General features: G+C 33.0%; 1 protein-coding gene across 1 annotated transcript in view; it reads left to right on the forward strand.

Annotated features, from left to right (window-relative positions):
* The window catches only part of LOC108558856 (probable JmjC domain-containing histone demethylation protein 2C), a gene marked incomplete at its 3' end in the record, with an annotated part of 105,700 nt that extends 91,687 nt beyond the window's left edge, over window positions 1-14,013 (forward strand). The window contains exon 4 of the mRNA XM_017915891.1: window positions 13,810-14,013. Within this exon, the coding sequence (XP_017771380.1) occupies window positions 13,810-14,013 (204 nt within the window). The remainder of the gene's footprint in view (window positions 1-13,809) is intronic.
* Between the last annotated feature and the right edge of the window lie 1,649 nt (window positions 14,014-15,662).

A 15,662-nucleotide genomic window follows, 5' to 3' on the forward strand; every position in this document is an offset into this window, starting at 1 on the left:
ACGAATGTCGTGGGCAAATACCTAATGTATTCAATGGGCAGATGAGCCCGTCACAAATGAAATGCAAAACAATTTATTTATATGCAGATGCATGGTGTGTAATAATGAAACGCGCCACGTTTAAATTTTACACTCTCCTTTTTTTTTCTGTGTTGTCATTCCTCCCCCGCCAGTTACGAATCGTGACCTTTACCTTTTTTTACGCATCCCTTGTTTCGTTCATCGCGTGGGCCAAATTCCATTCAATTTATGGACAATATAAAGTAAATTAAAGCCCTTTCATTGGTATCCAACAGTCACTGCTAATCCTACCACTCCTGTATATATATATACATGCTTTATATGTATAGATCTATACGGCAGTCGCCGCCCCTTTAAAACTTATTATATTAAAACTTTTAATAGACCATTTAAACTTTCCACCGTCCGTCCACCTCCCATTGCTCTCACCCTCTTTTTCCACATCTCCTGTTGCATAAACTAATAATTAAATTCCGCAAATTAATCCCTCAATGGACTAAATAGTATTACTTTTAATTAGTTTGCCCGACACACACCGGGGTTTATTTTCACGTATCCGATCGCCCGTCAAATTCTTTTCCGTTTCCGTGTTTCCTCGCTCATTCATTCATTCCAACGTTACGCCTTTTCTATTATTCACGTCGTGACTGCAGGCAGACGTACAACCAACTTTGGGCTCCTTACGCCAATTCCAATGGAGCGTCGTTTTAGTCCTTGAACTCAAGTCAACATCTTCCAAAATATTCCTTTCTGCCTCACCTTTTTCAATTTCGTAACAGAGTCATCAAAATATAATATTTTGAGTACTTGTGTCTTAAAATATCTACTAATTATGGTTGCTAATTACTTTTCTTATGTATTTTGTTTATTTTACAATTAGTACAAACAGTTAAAAACACTTAAACAATCCTAGAATTTACACGTTTAATTTGAAATTTTATTTCATTGTATAATGGTTGAGTATAAGTATTCGCGTTTCATTTAATGTTTGTAAAAAGTGTTCTTTTCTATATAGTTTGTGTGTGTATCAAGTGTTGGAAACCCCCAAAAAAAGAACAATTTGACACTTTACTGCAAAAAGGGCAGCAAATTCAAATCTAGCGTTAATTTTGGGACACCCTTTATAATTTTCAATTTTAGTAATGTTAAAGTTATATAGTTTGTGTGTATATCAAGTGTGGGAAACCTCCAAAAAAATAAATAATTTGACACTTTACTGCACAAAGGGCGGCAAATTCAAATCTTGTGTTAATTTTGGGACACCCTTCATAATTTTCAATTTTAGTAATGTTAAAGTTATATAGTTTGTGTGTGTATCAAGTGTTGGAAACCTCCAAAAAAAACAACAATTTGACACTTGACTGCACAAAGGGCGGCAAATTCAAATCTTGCGTTAATTTTGGGATACCCTTTATAATTTTCAATTTTAGTAATGTTAAAGTTATATAGTTTGTGTGTGTATCAAGTGTTAACGTCTTAAACATTGACACAACATAAAGAAAGGAATATCTACTGATATTTCTAATCACTAAAAGTACGGAAATCAGTGATAACTGCAATTTACTATTGTCCCACTTTCATTATCTACAAATTCCACGAATGACGGCTATCTCTTGCGTAATGATACAAGCTTATTGTGTAATAATTGTGACGGAGATGTCGGACGAAGCAAGTTGGAAAAGGTTCTGTAGATGTATGCCCGTGTCATCATCAATGTTCGTGGAACGGAAATGGATTGCAGTGTATGCCAACTCGCTTCACTACAGCTGTTGCTTTGATGGAGAGCGAGCGAGAGAGAGAGAGATGTGGAACGAACAGCTGCTGGATCTAATATTGACTTTCCATACGATATGATGCATATATTAATAACGTCTGGAGATGAGGTGCAGCAAGTAGTTTTAATGCTCGCATGGTTTTCCCCGGACTACAAATATCATGCGAAAAAAAGAAGTAAAATAAGATCATCATAAAAGCGAAGTGGAAAACATCGTTGACTCATGTGCACGTATTTTCGTGCGAAACCAGAACATATCTCTCTATTTTGATTATCCACATATCAATTTATCTAAAAATAGATATTTCATTCATTTAATTTCGAAAATTTTGTTTTCTCATATCCATGAAAAATATCATTATATAAAAATGTGCGTCACTTATTTGGATGTTTGTCGTTATATCTGGAAATTTGCACAATGTAGCATCATAAAATGTAAACAAACTGATATCATTTATACATTTTAATCATGTATAGTTGCAATAACATAATTCTTTATGGTTATGAAACTTAAGCAACGAATCTATTGGTTAAATGAAAGGAAATAAAATAGAAGTAACATTTACAGTTACTATTAGATCTTGATCATTGCGTGAATAATACTTTATTAACCTTGTATCTTGATGATGACATTCATCCATAGAAAAATCGACTAAAAATACCTGTTTCTTTTTTCTCTCTCGATGAAGTGTGTAAATGAATGGAGATTCTTTTTTTTATATATATGGAAATTGAATTAATCAGAATCGTGCATATATTTTTGTACGGCGTGAATTCGTTTTGCATAATTGGGTTTCGACTGTTAAGTAATAACGACTTCTCGAATGCAATGTGATTAATCGAAGCTCAGATACATAGAAGTATGCTAATGCTTTTTATTATTATTATAAATAAAAAATAATAAAATCGTTGAATCATTCAACAATTTAGCTTGGATTAAATAAATGGAAAAAATACGAGTATGCAAATCGAATGATTGATGAATATTTAATGAGTTTATAATATTTTCTTTTATTCGAATACATTTATAGAAATATAGAAAATTTATTTAAATTTTTTGATGCAAATTTAACACATATTATGGTCTTTGTTTGAATAGGATTAATGCAATTATTTAATAGTTTTATCAGTTTACAAATTATAATATTTGAAGATCATTTTATAATTGGAGATTTATGGTATTTGAATTTTTATTTTTGAAATTTGAAATCTATTTGTATCTGAGTCCTAATTATCGTCATTAATAAACATTTAAATTCTTTAGGTGTTTCAAAACTTAATCTTAGTATTTGATTGAAATGTATGTGTAATAATGTCGAATGTAATAAATGTATTTTTCAATTAAAGCCTATGAGCAAGTATTTCACATTGAAATATGATTTAGAAGATTGCAGGCGTCGATTAAGAAAGTCATGTTTCAGTTTCGAATGAGCGTAATGGTTTTATGATTCGATTCCAGTCTTGACCCAATTGTATAATATATTGATTACTTTTACAAAAAAAAACTGTCGGATTAATCGAACTAACTGCTTTTCCCCCGCGATAAGACAAGACTCGTGCATACTAAACCATTCCAGTTCACCTAATCAACGATAGCAAAAGCAAAAAAAATAAGAGTAGAACTGTTTTCATCTTCAAAGAGAGTAATGATAATGCATTAGGAACGTCCGAGATGATGAATTCGGTAAACCGTTGTCTACGAACGATAATCTGCCATTAGCACTCGGATTGCGCAATTCCGCGGACAGTGATCATCGTCCTGCAATGTGGGGCAGAACCGTAATTGTATACGCTTTATCTCGTTTAGAAAGTATCGAGTGTCGGGACGGACGTATCCATGCATAATGTGCATTTGAATATGTAATTTTCGGTTGTTGAATGGATGATCGTGGGCGTCTGGTTATATGCTAATGCCGCATAACGGAACCCTACCATCCTAAACCCAACCTCCAGCTCCCTCTCACCATAATCCGACAACTACCATAGCTTGTATCTCCTCGCTGCTACAAAGAGAGACAGAGTGTTGGTATTCTTTTTTTTCTTGTACAAACATTTTACTTGTAAGGTACGTTCGAAGCTCCTAGCTGATCGATTGTTTTGATTGTGTCGTGACTCAATGCTGAAGCTATGGCTAAGGCGATAACGAGTTTTCTACGATCGATTCCTTTATATGTGTGTGTACGTGTTGTCTTTTTATTCCTCTCTTTCTTTCCAACAATCTTTGCCACGCTATCATCAGCATGTACAGTATCAGGCATTCATTGGCGACTTGATCTTTACACTCGCGCCATTTCATTGCGATGTCACGTATCTGCCCAGAGATCCATTGACCCATCGCCGTCGCACATCGCGCATTCTAGAAGATCAATCCATCTCTCTCTCTCTCTCTCACTCACACACACCTCTCCCATCTTTCCGGATTAAATAATATTTACTTGACCTTTATTTCATCCACTTATCTATCCCGGCTCCCATTGCAGTCTCATCTCATACAATTTTTTTTTTGCGTTCCACAACTTAAGTGCTCTAAAAACTAAACAAATAATTCGAGCGAGAGACAAAGACAGAATATTATTATTGTGACGCGATTTTCGTGTTAGTAACAGGAATTTATTGTTTATTTTCGCCGCACTTGACATCGTCCTGACCTTCAGGATATTCCATTTCGGAATATGGAAATCGTTGTTTTTTTTCGTGTCGCAATAATCCAGATGTTACGTAACCCGGTGCATTCCCGTTCTGTTAGACTAGTTTAAGTTTAATGTTTTTTTTGTACTGGTATCGAAAGGTCAGACGGTCGAGCACATAAATTGCGGATTGATGATTTAGTTTACAAGTATAAACTTTGTGTTTCTCTCGAAGAAACATCTATATCGCATTCTTGATTAGTGAGAATATGCATTTAATCTTACTCACATTAATCATGGTTGAGTTGGATGGGTGAAGTCTTTCTTTATTTTGCTTATTAAATTTACAGCGCGCTTTTTTTTTGTCTTCACTTGACCTACAAATGACCTTTCCGATGTTCCAATGATTGTTGCAATGCGTTTCCTTGCATAAAGCACTTTCAAAAACGTTATTAAATCAGTTACATCTTCACCATTTGCAAAATATGACGGTTTTTTACTTTAACGCAGAAACTTTCATGAATTGCAAATGTTAAGATCACTTTACATTCTTACTAATTCATGAATACTAAATTTATTTGTAAACTTAAAGAAGCTAAAATTGACTAAATCATTGAGTTTTTATAGAACTTGACTTCAGTTCTATAAAAACAATAAAATACAAATAAAGATCAAACTGGATTGGAATCAACAGGTGTAAGACATTATTGTGAATAGTAATTGGACACTGACCAAACACCTGTCACATATTTCGTTTTAATTTTATTTGTCTGTGAAAATAATTGCGAACAGAAATATAAATATGTAAGTGAATAATAATTACAGAAATACAAACCCGAAGTTACCTGGAAAGTGGTTCCATGTCTGAAACGTCCAAACAATTATATACTAATTGGGTTTTGAATGTCAGTTCGATCAATAAATAATGGAAATGCCCATTAAGACGTGAATTGTGGTATTTAAGAAGAAATGAATATAGATACGCATCTTTTCTTTAAGTCAATTATAAAAGGAACATGTTTTATTTAATGACTTTTAAATGACCTTCAAATTAGGGAATTGAGTGCAATTTGAAATTGTTATATTTTTGTGATGTTTTGATAGAAAACATTTGGTTAACGAAACTTTGACTTACAAATGACCTTCAGAAATAAAAACCGTAACGTTTACACAAAAAAAATCTGTTAAAAAGTGAATTCTACCATAACGGAGGAAGAAGGAAAGAAAAAAAAGTGGAGAATGCATATTTTTTCTCTTGTATAATGAAATAAAAGCTGAGGGGTGCAAAGAAGGGAATGTTGAAAAAAAATGGCAAGAATGCCGTTATTTATGAGGGGCGACATCGTAAGTAATTCGAGTCGGGTCTCTGCTTCGTCCTTTATTCCTCTGTTATTGTGAATTCCGGATACATCGGAGAGAAAGAGAAGGACGAGGATAATAAGAAAAGAAGTTGCCGCATGCAGACGCACAGGCTCCGACATTGACAGATGTCTTTCGGCCAATTTTGTGGGAACGAATTTGGCGCGATAATTGGCGATCCGCACGGACGACCTCCAACTGACCTCAACGGGAATCCATTTTGCTGCTGCTGCTGCATCCATTTCAATTTTGTTGAGAAAATTACAAATAAAATCTATCATGGACTGATAACAAAAAAAATGCAATCAAGCGCGTGATTAAACCCGTTCTATTTTTTGCATCTCCTGTTTGTTATTGTTGTTGTTTACGTTTGCTATTATTAACTTTTTTTTTTGCATTATTGTCCACCGATCAATGCATTATTTATTTACACACATAAATATTTTAATACATGTTGTTTGGAATTCGCGCTATCTATTTGTGTATATAAATACTGATGCAATTTTATAAATAATCAGTCGCTGGAAAGTTTTCTGGTTTGTGTACGTTATTTATTCTGTGATATGATTTTTTTATATTCATTGTTTGCATCGATAAATTGCGAATTGATCTGGGTTTATCGAGGAAACAACATCAATAACAACAACAACAAAAAAGCATATCGAATTGCGTTTATTTTTCGCTGAAATTAAAAGTATGCGAGATGTGAAAGCGCTGAATTGGTTGGTTTTTCGAGACTGAAAAAAAAAATTTGTTGCTGAATTGCTTTTGGCTCTCCAAAATATTTGTTGTGTTTGTGTCGCAAATAGCGTGATTCTAATATGTTATGACGTGAGTAGGAGAAAGGGAGATACAGAATGAGAGGAATTTTATGTAATTGATTTAATCTGTCTCGACCGTCGCCGTCCGCAATTTATCTAATAATTTAAACAAATTTAATTGCGGTTTAAATATAGACTGCACGTTGATTCATTCAGACATGATCTACGAACTAATAACCTAACTAGGAAGCATGTGGAGTGAGTTTCGTGGGCGTGGGTGGATGATGGGTGTGAGCGAGATGATGAAAGTCATAGAAGGAGAACCACGAACGCACGAACACATACATACACTAATTATTATTACAGTCGAGTAGTCGGCGTTTTTAAGGTCACCGAAAAGTCACGTCTTGTTGGAGCTTCTGTAATTACGGCGAATCATATGTTTTCTTGTTCACGGATTCCTGTTCATTTTGTTGTTTTTTTGCTGCATTTCATTCCTTTTTTCCCATTGTTACGTGATGCATTTTTTTTCCCTCATTAGATGCACCTTCTTTTTTTGTTGTTGTTCGCTCTTCAGAATACTTTGTAACTAAGAAGAATTTGTACAATCGTTGTTATTTCGCTTCTAATTGGTTCATGGGAACATAGTATAAGGTCATTCTGCAAAGTTATTGTTTGGAAGAATCACAGCATGTTTTCATTTATTACCAAAAACCATACTTTTTATGATATAAACCATTGATTTAAGCAAATACATAAATAGTCTCAAATTTTAATTGATAACAAATATTTTAATACAGTATGATTACAAAGATTTGTTGGCAGAAAATTATGAATGTGCCTCACGTTTTGTGTTACTCTGTCAAAATGTGTTTTTATTTTTAAAATATTTTGTTTGTAATAGAATAAACTAAATAAATATTCCTATTTGTGTACTAAATGCCTTCTAAAATAATTTTTCCAAGCAATTATATATTACCATACTTTTTATGATATAAACCATTGATTTAAGCAAATACATAAATAGTCTCAAATTTTAATTAAATATATTCATAACAAATATCTTGATTCAGTATGATTACAAAGATTTGATTTGTTGGCAGAAAATTATGAATGTGCCCCACGTTGAGCACCAAATGAATATGATTCAATTAATTAGAATCATTAAATAAATTGTTTTATACATTTTGGTGTTGGTGATGATAAATTATGATATTGATGTAGATGATGAATTTGTGTAGGATTTATAAGAAGTGAAGAAAAAAAAAATGTGGGTTGACAAATTGAAAGTAAATTTGTCCCAGTTTTGAGTCGATTGGAGGAGAAAATTGATTTTCCTTCTCCACCATTCGCGCGCCAACTTTTAGTTAGATTAATCCGGAACTGAAGATATAGATGTCTGAATAAAGAAGGTATTTTACATTATTTTCCCTCCCTTATTGGTATCGCGTGGGCGTGTGTTTCAGTATGAGTGCGTCTGTATACATATTGGGATAAGTGTGAGAGAGTGTGTGCGGCGTCTCAAAGTTCGTCGACGCTCAAACAAACAAATTTATGAGAAACTCTCGGTAAACAAGTTTAGCAACTTGTAACGAGAAAACTTCATTTCACCATTTAAAACTTTTCCGAATTGCATTAGCATTCCACCGATAGAACCAAAGATGGAATAAATTTATCCATTTAGAGGCGAAATGCACTCTCCGAGCGTTCCAAGCCTCCTCTCATTCCAAATGATGATATCCTTGTCTTTCTCTCCTCGTCTTCGCCAATTGCTCCTTTTCGTTTCCTCCGCGCTCGCCGCTTCTTTTATTTCTCTCATTCGCTATTCTGTTACGGCCATTATATATGAGAGATGTACCGTTTTCCAAGTGAAAGTTCCATTCGAGCGAAAAGACCGCTGCTGTAAAGGAGGCGGAGACCTCTTATAGTATTACACTCGAGGCTCCGGCTATCCGAAGAACAAGAACAAGACCTGCAAGAGTACAAGAATAAGAGAAGGGAAGAGGAAAGACACGAACGACGTGTCTTTCTCTCTCCATCTTTCCAGTATTCCTCGCTGCTTCTGCTGCATTATTCATGCCTCGATACATAAAAATGTCATTCACTGAGATGAAGTGGCGAAGAGGAGGATGTATATAGAAGAACCAGTTCTAAAAATTAATAGCGAAACTCCGCTCACCGAAAAAGAAAGGGGGAAGAGCCGTGGGGCGAACACCATCAACGATGCAAGGTCAAAGTCCCGGGGATTCCCCGCTCTTGAAAAATTCGCTTTAATTAAATCCCAATCGGAATCCACTCCGGATTAATTATTCATTCGGACGACTCGCTAGCCGGGATCCCGACTAATTGAATTACTCGGAAGGGCCTTCGTCGGCTGTTTATTTTTGGCTGGTTGTTACCACCCTTCCAAATGTTATTCAATTCGCATCGAAAACATCAGTTTATTACACAATTGTTGACCTAATTAACGTATTTATTTTCATTTAATGCAAACAATTCCAATAATATTATTAGCAATTACATCTGTATCAATTATAGAATTTCTCATGTTGTCCTTTAGGATATAATTTGATTTATGTATTATGTAAAGTTGATGTTCAGAATTATTATCAATCCAAGTGTTGCTTAACTTTCCAAAAGAACATCAAAACTAATATAATCGGCATGTGTGAAAAGTTTTATTTAATGTTGGAACAAGCAATTTTTATTTATTTTCACATTATTTAATACAAGAAACACGTTAATTGACTTGAATTTCATAGGACAAAACATCAAGTTTAATTAGTAGTAATGAAATCTGTAAGTATTAAGAATTTTGTCTTTTATTTAATGATCAACTTTGTAAAAATGATATTTTAATTTGATATTCTTGCGAATCTTCTCAGTTTCAACATTATATTCAATAAAAAAAATACGGTAATAATATTTACTAAATATTGCTAATACAGGTATCTCACGACTTAAGAACTAGTTCCGTTCGTAAGTCGGGGGTAAAATATACTCATCTTACCATAAATTTGAAAAAATAGTTTAAAATAAACAAAATACTGACTTAAAAATACTTTTCAATGGAGACATCACAATTATTTATTAAAAAAAAACGACAAAAGAAACAAATGCAACAAAACAATCTTGTACTTCTTTCAAAACAATTATACTTTTTTATCGCTATATCTCCTTATAACAAGTTAGGGTTTTTAGAATTTTGTTTGTAAGTCCGGGAGTTCGTAAGTCGGGAGATACTTGTATTGATATCATAAATTCACTGTTATTCTTTGTTAAAACATCGAAATATAAAATTTCTGATTTATTCCCAATTAAATCTATGATCTAATTTATTGAGATTAATTAAGTAATAATTTCTCTAATGTTGTCAACTTAAATTAACTGTTGTCGTTAATTGCAATTTTGAAATATTACATTTTAATTTAATTCCAATCTAATTTACTCATACTTTTTTTATTCAATTCCTTAGAAAGTGTAAAATACAGTTGAAATGCAATTAAGAGAAACTGTTTAATAATAATTAGAAACGTTTTATTGACTTTTTAATGCAGTTTAACAGTTTCAAGTAAACTCATTAAAAACTGATGTGAAAAAAAATTTGAATGAATAAAATTAGTAAATTATTGTAATAATTGCTATTATTTATGGACTAAAGCAATATTTATTAATAATTATCGCTTAATTAATATAAAATATGTAAAGATATTTTGGATGATTACATTGAATGGACTACATTGTGTTATTAATGAACGCCACAATTGACGCAATCTACAGTGAATTGTCTCGTAAATTATTAATGTAAAACATGTGAGGAGTCAACGTTTAGACATAATTGTAAACTCATGTAATAACTCTTAATTAGTATAAAGTTTATAGACATGTTTTGTTTTTGTAATTAATTCTAACAATTAATTGATTTATTCCTTTTTTTGTTTTTGTTTTTATCAAAAATCAAGTAAAAGGAAATAACTAAGTAAAATAAATACGTTATAATAATAACACTGATTTGGCTTAATGAAATAATTCGATTTCCGTTTCCTGTGCGACGGCGGCGTTAGTCATGTTCCCTCCGTTTCTGTGTTTGTTGTTGCTCGTTGATTGCGTTACGACTTTCTTTTCCACGCCAAAGGATACGAGGATATTTGGCTCGGAGCTTAGAAGAAAGAAGAAAAAAACAAAAATTGTAGAAAATGAAGGAATGTATGAGCAAATAACATAAATGCTCCAGCAACGTCGTTATTTATTTGTATTATTACTTGGACGATGATCGGACGTCGCGTAAACAACAATTAATTCTGTTTATTGTTTACGGAATTCGTTGGAGCTCGGATTTAATAATATTTACAACCAAGTGGAAATCATTTATAATTTTAGAATTTTCGATGTTTTCATTGCATTTGCCGGTTCACTTAACTCTCCGCAACCGAAATAGAATATCGAGATACAAATTTGGAGAAACGTAACAACAAAATTGTATGAGTAATACGGATCTTTATCACAATTTTTGTAATGTTTTTGAGTAATTACATTAATCTTTATCAACTTTTACAGGTGTAAAATAATAAATATTTACTTAATTTCAGATCATGCACAATACTCGAAACATGAAGTAGTATTATGATTTTTTTTTGATGTTATCGTTTATTTATTAGATAAATTGAAATCAATTACATTTATCGTAATTATTACAGATAACAATCTTGAGAATTTATTAATAACATAAAGAATACAATGTAATTAAATATTGTCAATAAAGCAAACAAAATAAGTTGACATTACATTCTTTAAATCAGTGATTCTCAAACTTTTTGGTCCGCGTTGCATTAAAAAAAATATTTTGTTTGTAATAGAATAAACTAAGTAAATATTCCTATTTGTCTACTAAATGCCTTCTAAAATAATTTTTCCAAGAAATTATACATTATAATTACATAATGTGTAATAGATAGTGTGTAAAATATACCCTGCGCGCGTCTTCATGTAATAAGAATGCGCGCGCGTCCACAAGGGTTAAATAACGTGATCAGTTTTTAAAGCTGTAACATTTCATAACTTTCAGACAATAAATTATGTTTTAGAATTCTCAAATCATCTAATCTTTATTTTATAGTTGGGATTATTTTGGGATTTTATTGTAGAAAATACATATAACTATTATCAATTACTTGGTTAAGCTGAAATGACATCAAAACCATTTCGAAATTTAATGAATACTTAATACCTATATACGTTTATGCATTTGTACTAAGTTATGTATTGCTTGTTCTCGAGGGAAATAAAAAAAAAACGTAATGGAATACAAACAGTATAAATATTGTATTACTGAAATATAAATATACCTGTCGTACAACCTTGACAGGAATAACAAAAAAAAACAAACAACAACATTTATTTCTTTATTATTTTACTGATGATTGTGGACAAGATTAATATGGTTTCTTGTATGAAACAAACAAAAAAGCCGTCCGACCTACTTAACGTTTTATAAGGACAGTAATGAGACGGACATAACAGCACGTACAATTTTCGTGTCATGCCAATTGCATGCAATCTTGACAACGCAAAGAAAAGTCTTTTTCTCTAAGACTTTTTATTTATCCAATTATTTGTCACTTTTCAAACAGACTGCAAAAGTAGTTTGTCTAAACCAGTATTAACTTAATTTCATGTATCTATTATTAATAGTGTACATTTTTTATTATTCATTCTTGCTGCGTTAGTGAATCAAATAATGAATTTGTTAATTAAATTCATCATTTTTTTTTGTAATAAAGTAACAATCATTAAGATTGTAATTATTATATAAAACATAATTAATGTCTTCAAAAATATCTAATTTTCGATTGACAGTACATGTTTTTTTGATAGGATATTCAAGACTTTCAAGAATTCAAATGAAATCAAATGGATGAGTATTTTTTACTATATATTGAAATCTAACTGTAGTTATTGCTAATTTGATGTTGTTGTTAAATTACCATCACATCAATCACAATTGTAGTGAAGTATCAAAAAATAAACGTCAAGTAAATTGTATTGCAACAGTTGTTTTTTATTGGAAAAAAAGGATGTAGGAGAGACTAGAATTGAAGAAAAGAAAAGTACGAATACGGTGTAAACTGATTATCGTATTAAAAAGGCGTTATCCTTGATTAGGTTTATTGTAGTATACATCTCCGTGTTCAATTTCGTTTCTTCTTCATCTTTTTCTTTCCTTCATCTCATTCCTTTCTTCATCTTCTTTTTGTTGTTGCGTGATGTGTGCTGTGCACGTATGGAAAGAGATTCTAAATTGAAATTAATTGCTTTGCGCCTCGAGGACTTCCTCGAACCACGAGAGCGTCGCGTTCCATCTCTTCTTGTCCATTGTGTTCGTCCGTCTATCGGGCTTCCTGCGGAGACTCTTCGTTGTATCCGTTATATTTAGTATTCATCTCTGGCCTTCCACTTTCGGAGCTCCTCATTATTAAGCGAGGACGACCATAACTGCTCAACATTTTGTTTTTTATGTTTATTGTATGTTTTTTTTTCTTTTGGTATTCGCAATAACGATAAATTAACGGTGTACCGTTTTCTTTTCGTTATAAAAGATTGTGAGAGTGGATTGGTGGATGTAGGTAACATTCCTCGAGATCTCAGACGACCATCGCTCCGGGTTGGTAGTTTCGGGGCGTGAAGTGATTAGCATATAATCGTCGAGGATTGCAAGGGAAACGCGATGACTCAGTTTTCAGCTTGTAAGATGATCTTTTCGTGCAGACGAGGCAGATTCAAGTCTCCACCTCTCGCTCCGCGTATGCGTTAAAGCGAGACGGAGGCTTTTCTCTCTCTCTTGTTCTTTCATCGTAAAATGTTATCCCATCAAGTAAGCAGCGCACCAAGAACTTGAAACCAGTTCTCGCCAATAATGGTGTTTTAAATCCTGATATGGCCGTGGCATGGTTGCGGGCTACACAGTTTCTTGTAGGACTTTCTTAGAAACCTGCTATACTCGTTATATACGCTCCGCATGTGTGTGTGCACGAGTATACATGTATATACGTATATAGTTTTACTCCGTTTTCTTTTCTTGTTCTGCTGCTGTCGATCGTTTTTTTCCCTTCTCTGTCTCTCCTACCATATGATTCTCGTGCATGCACGCAACTGGTTAATGATGTTGTTTATTTGGGCGCGTTCTGATTTATGTAGGAAACTGTGCTGTAATTGCTTCATTTCTGCATGATGATTATTAAACCATTTTTTGTTTTTTTTTTCGTTGCAGGAATGGGATACGACGATACCTGGTGTCCGGGAATATCCGGAGCTGAGGATGACTGTTCGCAGGTGGGGAGAGCAGCAGGATGGCCAAAGGATTCTTCTCACCACCCCGAGTGTCCTCGTCGGATACAGGGTTGAAGTCTACAGGGCTGAGGGCACCACGCAATGGTACACTGCTGTCATCGTTGGATACAATGAAGCTTCAAGGGTAAGACTTTTATTTCATGTTTGCAGTATCTACAATACAGGATCTTTTAGAAAATACTTCAATTTAGATATACTATTATTTACAAAAAAAAGGAGGTGTTGTATACCTCAACGTAAACAATTTATTATTGGAAAGAGAAATCATATTTTTTGTATGAAATTAGCTCAATTCATTTAAAATTTTTCTTAAATATACTTTTTTTCTTTAATTTTATCCAAAAAATGGGAGGTGTTGTACCTCAACGTAAACAATTTATTATTGGAAACAGAAATCATATTTTTGGTATCAAATTTAATGGTATTTTAAAAAATTTATGAAATTTGCTCAATTTATTTAAAAAAAAATTAAGTATACTGTTTTCTTCAATTTTATCCAAAAAATGGGAGGTGTTGTATCTCGACGTAAGCAATTTATTAAGTTATTTACATCAGCGTACACAATTTATATGAGTGCATAATACGTTTTCATCTAGTAAATATATATTAATAACAGTGTCAATAAATATGTTAAATAAATGAAAAATTCATTACATACTATTTTTGATTTGCTTTGCAAAAGTAATGTTATATCAAGAATTATTTAAGGAAAAGTCATTGAAATTGAAATGATTTTTGTATTAAAATATTTAGTTTGTGGAAGAGTTGTATCAATATTTGTAAAAGTATATTGAAACAAAAAAAAATGTCAACAAAGAATGAAGAAAGGATAAATAGAAGCGTAGTAAATGTTTGTTATATAAATATAATAGCTATGGACGTAAATAGAGTGGCGATGAAAAAGAGAAGCCATGAATGAAACTTCAATAAATCTAGTCGGAAATTAAAGATAGCGCCGTGATTCATGCTGTAGCGTAGGTGAATACGTGCTAAATAGTAAATTGCTTTTCCAATATCAAATGGCTGCCAAAAATAAGCGGTCGTAAAACGGCATCGGCGCGTTGTTATGGTTCCGTTGGCAATTATTTAACACTCATATATTGCCAACTTGTTTTCATCGCATTCTTCGGTCTGTTTATTATTGACGTTGCATTAAGAAACCGGCCGAATTCCGAGAACCCAGGAACGCATCATCACCATCACCACAAGATACCTGTTTTTTTTTGTTGATGGATTTTGCTTCTCCGTATTCGTCTCAATATTCATGGTATATTTATACATGGAATGAATCTATCGCTGCAAGCCAATAACCAATATAAGCTGTTGCAATAACTCAGACCGAACATGGCTGTGCTTGTAACTTTTCTTCTCTTCTCTCAACTCGTTTCTTTCTAAACGTTGGGTTTAGAAATACGTCTTTTGATTTATAGACGAGTTTCGTAAAGTCCGGTATTTCCTGTCCTAAAACGCTACTAAAACACGATCCCATTTTATTGGTTCCAACCGCAATGGATTAAGAATGTCAGTCGCATTTCCGGTTTGCTGCACGAACCATCAACACTCTATCTATATATATATTATTTTCTTCTTCTCTCTATCTCTCTGGTTTCAATTCACAACTGAAGTCTGTGATTTTGATGTGGCTCTTTTAGAAAGATTGGAGAAGCTTCGATCAGGTTGTGGATGGAAAGAGATGCAGCGTATCCCGATGAGTGTGTGAGCGAGCTTTGTTTACAATTCATTCCCATGTTCAACGGACCACGACTAATCGTC

This window comes from Nicrophorus vespilloides, unplaced genomic scaffold, assembly GCF_001412225.1.
Source record: "Nicrophorus vespilloides isolate i.1.1-1 unplaced genomic scaffold, Nicve_v1.0, whole genome shotgun sequence".
In the NCBI taxonomy this organism is placed as follows: Eukaryota; Metazoa; Arthropoda; class Insecta; order Coleoptera; family Silphidae; genus Nicrophorus; species Nicrophorus vespilloides.